Below are 12,022 nucleotides of genomic sequence, written 5' to 3' on the forward strand. Positions count from 1 at the left end.
ACTTTCCTCCCTCTTTCCCCCCATTTTTTCCCCAAACCCCAACTTTGGGATGGAAAATCCCTCGGAAGAAGCTGGGATGTGTCTGTGAACGATTCCCAAGGGATGTTCCCAATTTTTAGGGGAAATTCCCAAGGGATGTTCCCAATTTTTAGGGGAAATTCCCCATTTTGGGCAGGCTGGGGGTGCTGCCCTGGGGTCCTTTCCTGGGGGATTTTTCCCCAAAAAAGCCCCAAATTGGGATTTTCCCTTGGGAGCCTCCCAGAATTCCTCATTTTTGGGTCATTTTTGGGTCCTTTTTGGGTCCTTTTTGGGTCATTTTTGGGTCATTTTTGGGTCATTTTCAGGTCATTTTTGGGTCGTTTTTGGGTCATTTTTGGGTCATTTTTGGGTGATTTTTGGGTGATTTTTGGGTCATTTTCGGGTCATTTTTGGGTCATTTTTGGGTCATTTTTGGGTCATTTTTGGGTCCTTTTTGGGTCATTTTCAGGTCATTTTCAGGTCATTTTTGGGTGATTTTTGGGTGATTTTTGGGTCATTTTTAGGTCATTTTTGGGTCTTCCTTGGGTCCTTTTGGGGTCATTTTTAGGTCCTTTTTGGGTCCTTTTTGGGTCATTTTTAGGTCATTTTTAGGTCATTTTTGGGTCATTTTTAGGTCATTTTTGGGTCCTTTTTGGGTCATTTTTGGGTCCTTTTTAGGTCATTTTTAGGTCCTTTTTGGGTCATTTTTGGGTCCTTTTAGGGTCATTTTCAGGTCATTTTTGGGTCGTTTTTGGGTCATTTTTAGGTCATTTTTGGGTCCTTTTTGGGTCATTTTTGGGTCCTTTTGGGGTCATTTTTAGGTCCTTTTTGGGTCCTTTTTGGGTCATTTTCAGGTCATTTTTGGGTCATTTTTGGGTCCTTTTTGGGTCCTTTTGGGGTCATTTTTAGGTCCTTTTTGGGTCCTTTTTGGGTCATTTTTAGGTCATTTTTGGGTCCTTTTTGGGTCATTTTTAGGTCATTTTTGGGTCCTTTTTGGGTCATTTTTAGGTCATTTTTGGGTCATTTTTGGGTCATTTTTGGGTCGTTTTTGGGTCATTTTTAGGTCATTTTTAAGTCCTTTTTGGGTCATTTTTAGGTCCTTTTTGGGTCATTTTTGGGTCATTTTTGGGTCCTTTTTGGGTCATTTTTAGGTCATTTTTGGGTCCTTTTTGGGTCATTTTTTGGTCATTTTTAGGTCATTTTTAGGTCATTTTTGGGTCCTTTTTGGGTCATTTTTAGGTCATTTTTGGGTCCTTTTTGGGTCATTTTTTGGTCATTTTTGGGTCATTTTTGGGGTTTTCCCCCTGTGGGGACCCCGAGAATTCCAGTGGGGAATGAGCCCCCCCCCCCCCCCCCCCGGGTGGGTTTTGGGGTCAATCTCGGGGTTTTGGGGTCCCAAAATCCCCAAAAATCCCCAAAAATCCCCAAAAATCCCCAAAAAATCCCCAAAAATCCCCCCAAAATCCCCAAAAATCCCCCAAAAATCCCCAAATTGGGGTCGTGAATGAGGCCCCGTCAGGGCAGGAAGGAATTCGCCCCCAAATTCCCAAATTCCCAATGTCCAAATGGGCAGAGCTGAAAGGAAATTCCAGAGGGAATAAAAAACTCAGCCAGGCGTTCATTAGCGCCGTTAATTACCAGCATTTGCATAATTAACGTCATTAACCAGAGGGGAACAGGAGGAAAAATGGGGGAAATGACCCAAAAACCACAACAAGGGGGCAGAAATTGGGGAAAAAAGGGCAAAAAACCCCAGGGGGGGTGGTGAAAAAACGAGGAAAAGTCACCCAGAAATGAGAAAAATGGGGAAAAATGGGGAAAGGTATTTAAACATGGGGAAAAAATACCAAAAATTGAGGGAAAGGGAGGAAAAATCGGGGAAATGAGCAGAAAATTTGGGAAAATGGCAAAAAAAAGGTCAGGAAGTCACCCAAAAAATCAGGAAATGGGACCAAAAATTGGGAAAAATAATGGTGGGAAATGACTGAAAACAGGAAAAATGGGGAAAATGTGGGGAAAGTGAGCAAAATCTCAGGGAAAAGGCACTAAAAATCAGGGAAAATCAGGAAAAATGAGCAGAAATGAGCAGAAATGAGGATTTTGGGGGTGTTTTGTCCCACCCCCAGCACATCCCGGGCTCTCCCCTTACCCTGGGATGGTTTTGGGGCTTTTTTGGATGTTTTCTGTTGTTTTTATGGATGTTTTTGCTGGGTTTTTGTGCTTTTTTTGGACGTTTTCTGTTGGGTTTTTGGATGGTTTTCTGTTGTTTTTATGGATGTTTTTGCTGTTGTTTTTTGCTGGTTTTTCGGATGATTTTGCTGTTGTTTTTATGGATGTTTTTGCTGATTTTTTGTGGGCTTTTCAGATGTTTTTGCTATTGTGTTTTTGGATGTTTTTGCTGGTTTTTTGCTGGTTTTTTGTGCTTTTTCGGATGTTTTTGCTGTTGTTTTTTGGATGCTTTTGTTGTTGTTTTTATGGATGTTTTTGCTGGTTTTTTGATGGGTTTTTTTATGTTTTTGCTGTTGTTTTTATGGATGTTTTTGCTGGTTTTTTACTGGTTTTTTGCTGTTTTTTTGCTGGTTTTTTGCTGGTTTTTTTGTGCTTTTTCTGATGTTTTTGTTGTTGTTTTTTACTGTTTTTTTGGTGGTTTTTTTGGATTTTTTGCTGTTGTTTTTATGGATGTTTTTGCTGGTTTTTTGCTGGTTTTTTTGTGCTTTCTCTGATGTTTTTTCTGTTGTTTTTTGGATGTTTTTCCTGTTGTTTTTTGGATGTTTTTCCTGTTGTTTTTCGGATGCTTTTGTTGCTTCCTCTGCATCAGCCGCTCCCGGGGGAGGCCGGAGTGTGGAATTCTCCTCATTCCTTGCCCTTATTGGGCTCTGGCCGGGATTTTTTGGGAATAACGCGGCCAATTCCGGGCAGGATGCGCGGCTCCCCCCCCTCGCCTGGATTTGGGGCTTTTTGGGGTTTTTTTGGGGTTTTTTTGGAGTTTTTTGGGGGGTTTTTTTGGGGTTTTTTGGGGTTTTTTGGGGGTTTTTGGGGTTTTTTTTTGGAGTTTTTTGGGGTTTTTTGGGGGTTTTGGGGGGTTTTTTTTGGAGTTTTTTGGGGATTTTTTTGGGGTTTTTTGGGGGGTTTTTTTGGGGTTTTTTGGGGTTTTTTTGGGGGTTTTTTTTGGGTTTTTTTGGGGTTTTTTTGTTTTGTTTTTTGGGGGGTTTTTGGGGGGTTTTTTGGGGTTTTTTGGGGGTTTTTTTCGGGGTATTTTGGGGGGGGTTATTTTGGGTTTTTTTGGGGTTTTTTGGAGGTTTTTTTGGGGTTTTTTGGGGGTTTTTTTCGGGGTATTTTGGGGGGGGTTATTTTGGGTTTTTTTGGGGTTTTTTGGAGGTTTTTTTGGGGGGTTTTGGGGGGTTTTTTTGGGGTTTTTTAGGGTTTTTTTGGGGTTTTTTAGGGGTTTTTTGGGGGTTTTTTTTGGGGGTTTTTTGGGGTTTTTTTGGGGGTATTTTTGGGGGTTTTTTTGGGGGTTTTTTTTTGGGTATTTCGGGCCGCAGGTGGGTCAGGGCGTGCCCGCATTCCAGGCGGGATGAGCGGCCGCGCCTCCCCCGAAATTCAGCCCAAAATTGAATTTTTGGGGGGATTTTCCAGGCCAGGAAAAGCTTCCCGTGCTTTATTCTGGGAGTTCTGGCTGCAGCCGGGATGGGCTGAGATTGCTGGGGGAAAGGAGCTGGAAATGGCCCAAAAATGGGGAAAAAAGAGAGAAATAACCCCAAAGGGAGGAGCAGAGGGAGGAGAGACCCCAGTGAGGGGCTGGGGTCCCCAAAGGGCACCTGGGATGGGGTAAAAATAATGGGGTTTATAGAGAGAAAAACACCTGGATAGGGCAGAAATAATGGGGGAAAACCACCTGGTTAGGGCAGAAATAATGGGGGAAAAACACCTGTGTGGGGTGAAAATAATGGGGTTTTATGGGAGGAAAAACACCTGTTTGGGGCACAAATTCCTGTGTTTTTATGGAAAGAAAAACACCTGTTTGGGGCAAAATTCCTGGAGGAAAAACACCTGTATAGGGCAGAAATTCCTGGGTTTTATAGGAGGAAAAACACCTGGTTGGGGCAAAAATTCTTGGAGGAAAAACACCTGGTCAGGGCAAAATTCCTGGGAGGAAAAACACCTGTTTAGGGCAAAAAATTCCTGCGTTTTATGGGTGAAAAACACCTGGTCAGGGCAAAAATTCCTGGGGTTTTATGGGAGGAAAAACACCTGGTTAGGGCAAAATTCCTGGGAGGAAAAACAGCTGTTTGGGGCAAAAAATTCCTGCGTTTTTTATGGGTGAAAAACACCTGGTTAGGGCAAAAATTTCAGGGGTTTTATGGGAGGAAAAACGCCTGTTTGGGGCAAAATTCCTGGAGGAAAAACACCTGTATAGGGCAGAAATTTGAGGGGTTTTATAGGAGGAAAAACACCCAGTCAGGGCAAAAATTTGAGGGGGTTTATGGGAGGAAAATCACCTGTTTAGGGCAAAAATTCCTGGGGTTTTATGGGAGGAAAACCACCCGGTCAGGGCAAAATTCCTGGGAGGAAAAACACCTGTTTGGGGCAAAAAATTCCTGTGTTTTATGGGTGAAAAACACCTGGTTAGGGCAAAAATTCCTGGGGTTTTATGGGTGAAAAACACCTGTATAGGGCAGAAATTTGAAGGGGTTTATGGGAGGAAAACCACCCGGTCAGGGCAGAATTCCCGGAGGAAAAGCAGCTGAAATTCCCGGGTGTTTTTGGTGGGTCTGGGGAGGAAGGGACGGACAGACGGACAGACGGACACGGACAGACGCTGAGAGGGCCCGGGTGCCGCCGCTCTCCCGCCGCTCCGGCCGCATTGTTGGGATTCCAGAGAATTCCGGAGGCGAATCCCTTCCCATCCCCGCCCTGGGGCTCCGCGATACTCGGGGTTCCGAACGCGGGGCAGCCTCGGGAGGGGACGCAGATCCCCAAAAATCCCCAAATTATCCCCAAACCATCCCCAAAAATCCCCAAATTCTACCCAAATGATCCCCAAAACACGGGAGGAGGAGGAGCGCGGGCCATCCCGAACTGCGCTCATTAATTAACAGCTCATTAAGCCCCGGCTCGGATCTCATCCATCCTCCGGCATCCCGGCCCCGAATCCCGACGGATCCAGGGGAAAATTCCCATTCTGGGCGGGGGAGAAGCGCCAGGAAAGGGGTGGGAAACGTGGGACGGGAGCGGGAAGCGCCGGGAATGGCAGGAAGTGCAGGAGGAAGAGGAGGAGGAGGAGGAGGAGGAAGCTCACGCCGCGCTTCCTGTGCCAAAAATAATCGAACTTAGCCCGGATTTTTATTGGGGAAAACCTGGGAATCGCAGGGAACCACGGCAGCGTCCCAGCCCCGGGACAGGGATCCCCAAAAATGTCCCAAAAGTGAGGGGATTCACCCCAGAATGCAGGAGCTGAGCAGCACGGCGGGGAAGGGAGCGCGGAACGGAGGGAACTCAACCGAAACCCGGGGAATTCACAGCAAAACTCAGGGAATTCAACCGAAACCCAGGGAATTCACAGCAAAACTCAGGGAACTCAACTGAAACCCGGGGAATTCACAGCAAAACTCAGGGAATTCACAGCAAAACTCAGGGAATTCACAGCAAAACCCAGGGAATTCACAGCAAAACTCAGGGAATTCACAGCAAAACTCAGGGAATTCACAGCAAAACTCAGGGAATTCAACCGAAACCCAGGGAATTCACAGCAAAACCCAGGGAATTCACAGCAAAACTCAGGGAATTCACAGCAAAACTCAGGGAATTCACAGCAAAACCCAGGGAATTCACAGCAAAACCCAGGGAATTCACAGCAAAACCCAGGGAATTCACAGCAAAACTCAGGGAATTCAACCGAAACCCAGGGAATTCACAGCAAAACCCAGGGAATTCACAGCAAAACCCAGGGAATTCAACCGAAACCCAGGGAATTCACAGCAAAACTCAGGGAACTCAACCGAAACTCAGGGAATCGAACACAGAACGCGCGGAAGCCAACACAGGATTGGTAAATTAATGGAACCTGGGGCAATTCAACCCAAACACAGGGAGGGAACACGGAACTCAAGGCAGAACTCAGGGGATGGAACCCAGAACTGCGGGAATTCACCCCAAAGTGCGGGAATGGAACCTCAAACTGAGGGAATTCACCCCAAACTGAGGAAATGGAACCTCAAACATGGGAATTCACCCCAAAATGCAGGAATGGAACCTCAAACATGGGAATTCACCCCAAAATGCAGGAATGGAACCTCAAACATGGGAATTCACCCCAAAATGCAGGAATGGAACCTCAAACATGGGAATTCACCCCAAATTGCAGGAATTCACCCCAAACTGCGGGAATGGAACCTCAAACTGAGGGAATTCACCCCAAACACAGGAATTCACCCCAAAGTGTGGGAATGGAACCTCAAACACGGGAATTCTCCCCAAACTGCGGGAATTCTCCCCAAATTGCGGGAATTCTCCCCAACCTGTGGGAATTCTCCCCAAACTGCGGGAATTCTCCCCAAACTGCGGGAATTCTCCTCAAACTGCGGGAATTCACCCCAAACTGAGGGAATTCTCCCCAAACTGAGGGAATTCTCCCCAACCTGCGGGAATTCTCCCCAAACTGCGGGAATTCTCCCCCGAGCCAGGAACTCTCCCCCAGCCCGGACTCCTCTGGCCGAGTCCCGCCCGTCTCCAATGATTAACCCGGAACCCTCCGGCGCCCGCTCGGAATTCCGGGCCAGCCCCTCCCAGTCCCGGCGGTTCCCACGCCCGAGGGTCCCGGGGGATTTCTGGGGAGGGGGCGATGGAAGGGACCCCCCCCCGGTGCTCCCGATGCCCCGGGAAGGCGGCGGATCCCGGCGGATCCCGGTGGATCCCGGCGGATCCCAGCGGATCCCCCTTTCCCCAGTGCCCTTTATCCCTGCCCGCCGCCCTCCGGAAGCTTCTCCAGCCGGAATTGGGGGGAGAGACCCTCCGGACCCCCCTAAAACCAGAGGAAATCCCTCGGGGTTCCCAAAGTTCAGCCCTCAATCCTCAGGTGTGGTACCCCCCTTTAAACACAGCACCCCAAAATTCAGCTCTCAATCCTCAGGTGTGGAACCCCCCTTTAAACACAGCACCCCAAAATTCAGCCCTCAGTCCTCAGGTGTTGTTCCAAAACCAGCACCCCAAAGTTCAGCCCTCATCTCTCAGGTGTGGTACCCCCCTTTAAACACAGCCCCGGAGGTCCCCAAAATTCACCCTTCAACCCTCAGGTGTGGTACCCGCACCCCAAATCAGCCTTGGGGCACCCCAAAGTTCAGCTCTCACCTCTCAGGTGTGGAACCCCCCTCAAACACAGCACCCCAAGATTCAGCCCTCAGCCCTCAGGTGTGGTGCCCCCTCCCAAAAACCACCCTGGGGGTCCCCAAAGTGTCCCCCCCCCACACCCAGTTACGGGGGTCTCTCCCCCTCTGACCCCCAAAAGTCCCGATTCACCCCCAGACCCGGCTCGGACCTTCCGGGGACACCCTGAGCACCCACAGACTCCTCAGGGACCCCTCAGAGATGCCCCCAAAAGGTCCTGGCAGCCCTCAGGTGTCCCTGCCCCGGGCTGGGAGCGCTCAGGAACCCCTCAAAGGAGCCCCTCAGACTCGAATCCCCTCAGAAATCCCAGGATCCCGCACGGATCCCCTCAGGAACCCCTCAGACACCCCAGGATCCCGCACGGATCCCCTCAGGAACCCCAAGACCCCTCACAGATCCCCTCAGGGACCCCTCAGACACCCCGAAATCCCTCATGGATCCCCTCAGGGACCTCTCAGACACCCCAAGATCCCTCACGGATCCCCTCAGACACCCCAAGATCCCTCACGGATCCCCTCAGACACCCCAGGATTCCTCATGGACCCCCCAGCTCCCCCTGCCCCGCGCTCTGGGACCCCTCAGAGACCCCTCAAGCCCTCCAGAGCCCTCAGGCTGTGCAACCCCCTCAGGGACCCCTCAGCCACTCACAATCCCCCCTCAGTGACCCCCCCCCAGCCCCCCCCACCTTGCGCTGCTGTTTCTCCCAGGCGGGGTCCAGGAGTAGATCCCGATCCCAATCGTCCTCTTGGGCCATGTAGTCGCCATTGGGGCCGGGCCCGTTCCCGCCGTACGGGTGGGGTTGCCCCGCGCTGTGGTAATCCACCATTATCGCCGCCCTGATGTCGCGACAGGCGGAGGACGCGCCAGCGACACGGACCCGAATCGGTCCCCCCCCACCCGCGCCCTGACTGCGCACGCGCCGCCGCCCAGGCCGCGCCCACCGCGCCGCGCGCGCACGGGCTGGGCGGAGCCACGCCCACCGCCCTCAGGCGCCTCTGTGGCCACGCCCACCACCACACCCACCGCCCTCACGGAGCAGAGACCGCGCCCACAACCGCGTTAAACCCCGCCCACAGCGGCCAAACCCCGCCCACAAGAAGCCACGCCCATTGCCCCTCAGAATCCCCCCCCTCCATTTTGACGCCCCCCAAGAATGAGCCCAGTCCCGATTTGGAGCCTCTTTACTGGTTAAACTGGGCAGGAGCGGGGGTGGGGGGTTGGAATTGGGGGATCGGTGTTGAGGGCTCGCTTCTGGGGGGCTCAGAGAGAGGACGCCATGATGCTGGACACACCTGGGAGGAAAAGAGGTGAGATGGAGGGGGGCCCAGGACACCCCTGTGCTTCCAATCTCCCCCAGACACCCCCAGTATCCCTTCCCAGACCCCCAAAACCCATCCAAAACTCCTCAGACACCCCCAGAACCTCCTGTATCCCCTCCCAGACCCCCCAAACCCATCCAAAACTCCTCAGACACCCCCAGGCCTCTCCTGTATCCCTCCCCAGACCCCCAAACCCACCCAAAACTCCTCAGGACACCCCTGGGACCCTCTTGTATTGTCCCAAACCCTCTTCAGATCCCCCAAACCTCCTCCAGGACCCCAAAATCTCCATGGGATCTCCCTGTATCCTCACAAGACCCCCCAAAACCCCCTGAGAACCCCCCAAAACATCCCCAAACTCCCACCAGGATGTCCCAAACCCCCCCCCAGGACCCCCAACCCACTGTCGAAGTCGATCTTCTCCACGATGTTCTTGGGTTTGATGTTCTCCTCCTGGTTGGAGATCAGGATCCGCCCCGGCTCCGGCTCCGTCCACCCGTATTTGCTCATCCACACCCTCAGCTGCGACTCTGGGGGGCACAGCGGGGTCTGGGGGGGCTTGGACACCCCCCAGAGACACCCAAACCCCCCCATGATCCCCCAGACCCTTCCAGACCCTGTTGCACCTCCTCAGGACCCCCCAAATCCCATCACAGGACACCCAAAACCCCAGGCAGGACCCCCCAAACCCCCTCAGGACCCCAACTTCTACCTGGGACCCCCTAAACCCCCCAAACCCCCAAAACCCCACCCAGGGCTCCCCAAACCCCCTCAGGACCCTCCCAAAGCTCCTTCCAGAACCCAATTTCTACCTGGGACCCCCCAAACCCACTCAGGACCCCCAGCCCCTCACCTGAGAGGTCGCCCAGCATCTCGGCGAGCAGCCAGCGGTCGATGTGCTGGTACGTGATCCCCACCACGTGGCAAATGACTGTGGGGACCCCCACGGTGCCACTGAGCCCCCCAGAACTGTCCAGAATCCCCCAACACACCCCCAGATCCCCAAAACCTCCCCAAAGCCCCTCAAGATTCCCTTTAAACCCCGCCAGGACCCCCAAAACCTCCTCAGGGACCCTCAAATCCCACCTGAATCACCCCCAGGTTCCTCCAGAAACTCCTAGAGATAACCCAGGACCCCCAAAACCTCCCCAAAGCCCCTCAAGATTCCCTCCAGGACCCCCAAAACCTCCCCAAAGCCCCTCAAGATTCCCTCCAAACCCTTCCAGCCCCCCCCAAACCCCCCAGGACCCCCAAAACCTCCCCAAAGCCCCTCAAGTTTCCCTCCAAACTCCCCCAGGACCCCCAAAACCTCCTCAAAGCCCCTCAGGATTCCCTCCAAGCCCCCCAAAACCTCCTCAAAGCCCCTCAAGATTCCCTCCAAACTCCCCCAGGACCCCCAAAACCTCCCTAAAGCCCCTCAAGATTCCCTCCAAGCCCCCCCAAAACCTTCCAGGACCCCCCAAACCCCCCAGGACCCCCTCACATTTCCTGACGGAGTCCTCGAAGCCGGTGATCCCCTCCAGCAGCTCCATGTTCTCGTCCAGCGCTTGCTGTCGGAATTTTGGGGGTCACCCCCGCATTCAGGGCTCCCCCTTTGTCTCCAGGACCACCCCCCCAGGGTTTTGGGGACCCCAGTTTTTGGGGGGCTCACCCAGAAGGACTGGAAGTGGCAGGTCTCCAGCAGCTCCCCCAGGTACAGGATCTGCCGGATGGGCCGCTCCTCTTGCTGAGTTTTGGGGAGGTCAAGGGAAAATTTGGGACAGAAATGGGGAGGTTTGGGGCTGAACCCCAAAAATCTCCCTCCCCCAGGTCCCCAACATTTGAATTTGGGGGGGATTTTGAGGAGAGAAAAGCCAGATTTGGTCTCTCTGGGGTGGGACTGGGAGGTGTCAGCAGGAACAAGGGGGGTCCCTGGGGAGGGTTGGGGGGGTCCTTATGGAATTTGGGGTTCCCCGTGGATTTGGGGGTTTCCTGGGGGTTTCCTCTGGATTTGGGGTGTCCCAGATTTGGGGTCCCCCCATTTTGGGGTGTCCAGGATACGTGGGCCTGGTCAATCATGCACTTGCAGAGGGTGAAGTCCCTCTGGATTTGGGGTTTCCCCCTGGATTTGGGGATTCCTCTGGATTTGGGGGTTTCCTGGGGGGTTTCCCCTGCATTTGGGGTGTCCCAGATTTGGGGTCCCCCAATTTTGGGGTGTCCAGGATACGTGGGCCTGGTCGATCATGCACTTGCAGAGGGTGAAGTCGGTGTGGGGCAGGTTGGTGAGCGCCTTGAGCAGGATCTGCGCCGTCACCCCGGTCTGGAAGAAGGCTGGGTTGAACTGGTACCTGCACAGGTGAGCCCAGATGAGTTCCAGGACCCCCAAACTCCCCCCTGAGCCCCCCAAAATTCCTCCCCCAGGAGCTCTCACAGCTTCAGCACGGCCAGGTTGGCCTCCAGGTCGTAGGCGTTCTCCTTGGCCTGCGTCTCCACGTAGCGCTCCAGCGTGGCCAGGTTCTCAGGGTTGTACCTGTGCAGGTTTGACACACGTGTGACACACGTGTGACACACGTGCGACACACCTGCGACACACCTGGGACCCCCCCCATTACACACCGGGGACCTCCCTTTACACACCTGGGACCCCCTTTACACACCTGGGACCCCCTTTACACACCTGGGATCCCCTCAGGGCCCCCCAATCCTCTCCCAGTCCTTCCCAGTGCTCCCAGTACCTGTCGATGCCCCGCAGCAGTTTCCCCACGTTCGCCCGCATCTGCTCGAACAGCGCCATGTTCGCGGCTCTTCCGGAAGTGGCGTCACAGCCACTTCCGCTTTACCACGCTCCCTGGCCACGCCCACACCGCGAGATCACGTGAACGGATCCCGGTCACGCCCAGCGCTTTAGCCACGCCCACACCGCGAGATCACGTGAGCGGATCCCGGTCACGCCCGCCGCTTTAGCCACGCCCACAGCGCGAGATCACGTGGGCTGATCCTGGTCACGCCCGCCGCTTTAGCCACGCCCCCTCCAGTACGGGCGGCGTCTGGAACTGGGGCGGGAATGGAGTGACAGTCCTGGGAGGAACTGGGACAAACTGGGATTGCAGCTGATCATACTGGGATTTCACTGGGTGTGAAAAATGCGTATTCTGTGATTGGCTTTTCGCAAATATTAAAATGAATATTTTATGTGTTGTGTTAAGAAGTAATGTTGTATTAATTCTCTTAAGTGGTGCGTTAAATATAGTTTTAGGTTATAAAGAGTCACGTTTTTAACTCTTTTCCCCTCAGGGTTGCTGCACTTTCCCCCGCACGCTTCC

The 12,022-nt window shown here is 53.0% G+C and overlaps 2 protein-coding genes and 1 long non-coding RNA gene across 7 annotated transcripts in view; 1 reads left to right on the top strand and 2 right to left on the bottom strand.

Annotated features, from left to right (window-relative positions):
* ACTN4 (actinin alpha 4) overlaps positions 1 to 8,342 on the bottom strand; it is a 35,821-nt gene extending 27,479 nt beyond the window's left edge. For all 4 annotated transcript variants that reach the window (XM_071418829.1, XM_071418826.1, XM_071418830.1 and 1 more), the window contains exon 1: positions 8,087 to 8,342. In XM_071418829.1, the coding sequence (XP_071274930.1) occupies positions 8,087 to 8,227 (141 nt within the window). In that variant the 5' untranslated portion in view covers positions 8,228 to 8,342. The remainder of the gene's footprint in view (positions 1 to 8,086) is intronic.
* Positions 7,031 to 7,258, top strand: LOC139585792 (uncharacterized). Its single transcript, XR_011677316.1, has 2 exons — positions 7,031 to 7,093; positions 7,148 to 7,258. It is a non-coding gene; the product is annotated as an uncharacterized lncRNA (long non-coding RNA).
* A 224-nt stretch (positions 8,343 to 8,566) lies between the features above and the next one.
* EIF3K (eukaryotic translation initiation factor 3 subunit K) lies at positions 8,567 to 11,588 on the bottom strand. 2 transcript variants are annotated; one of them, XM_071418764.1, is made up of 8 exons: positions 11,435 to 11,588; positions 11,131 to 11,229; positions 10,927 to 11,047; positions 10,372 to 10,446; positions 10,204 to 10,270; positions 9,574 to 9,651; positions 9,125 to 9,250; positions 8,567 to 8,693 (listed from the first exon to the last, which is right to left on the bottom strand). In XM_071418764.1, the coding sequence occupies exons 1-8, from the start codon at positions 11,491 to 11,493 to the stop codon at positions 8,662 to 8,664; spliced, it is 657 nt and encodes a 218-aa protein (XP_071274865.1). In that variant the 5' UTR covers positions 11,494 to 11,588; the 3' UTR covers positions 8,567 to 8,661. The 2 variants fall into 2 exon arrangements, with proteins under 2 accessions (XP_071274865.1, XP_071274866.1); XM_071418765.1 differs by lacking the exons at positions 10,927 to 11,047; positions 11,131 to 11,229; positions 11,435 to 11,588 and adding an exon at positions 10,761 to 10,874.
* Between the last annotated feature and the right edge of the window lie 434 nt (positions 11,589 to 12,022).

This window comes from Agelaius tricolor, unplaced genomic scaffold, assembly GCF_023055355.1.
Source record: "Agelaius tricolor isolate 1412-34295 unplaced genomic scaffold, bAgeTri1.0.p SCAF_90, whole genome shotgun sequence".
Lineage (NCBI taxonomy): Eukaryota > Metazoa > Chordata > Aves > Passeriformes > Icteridae > Agelaius > Agelaius tricolor.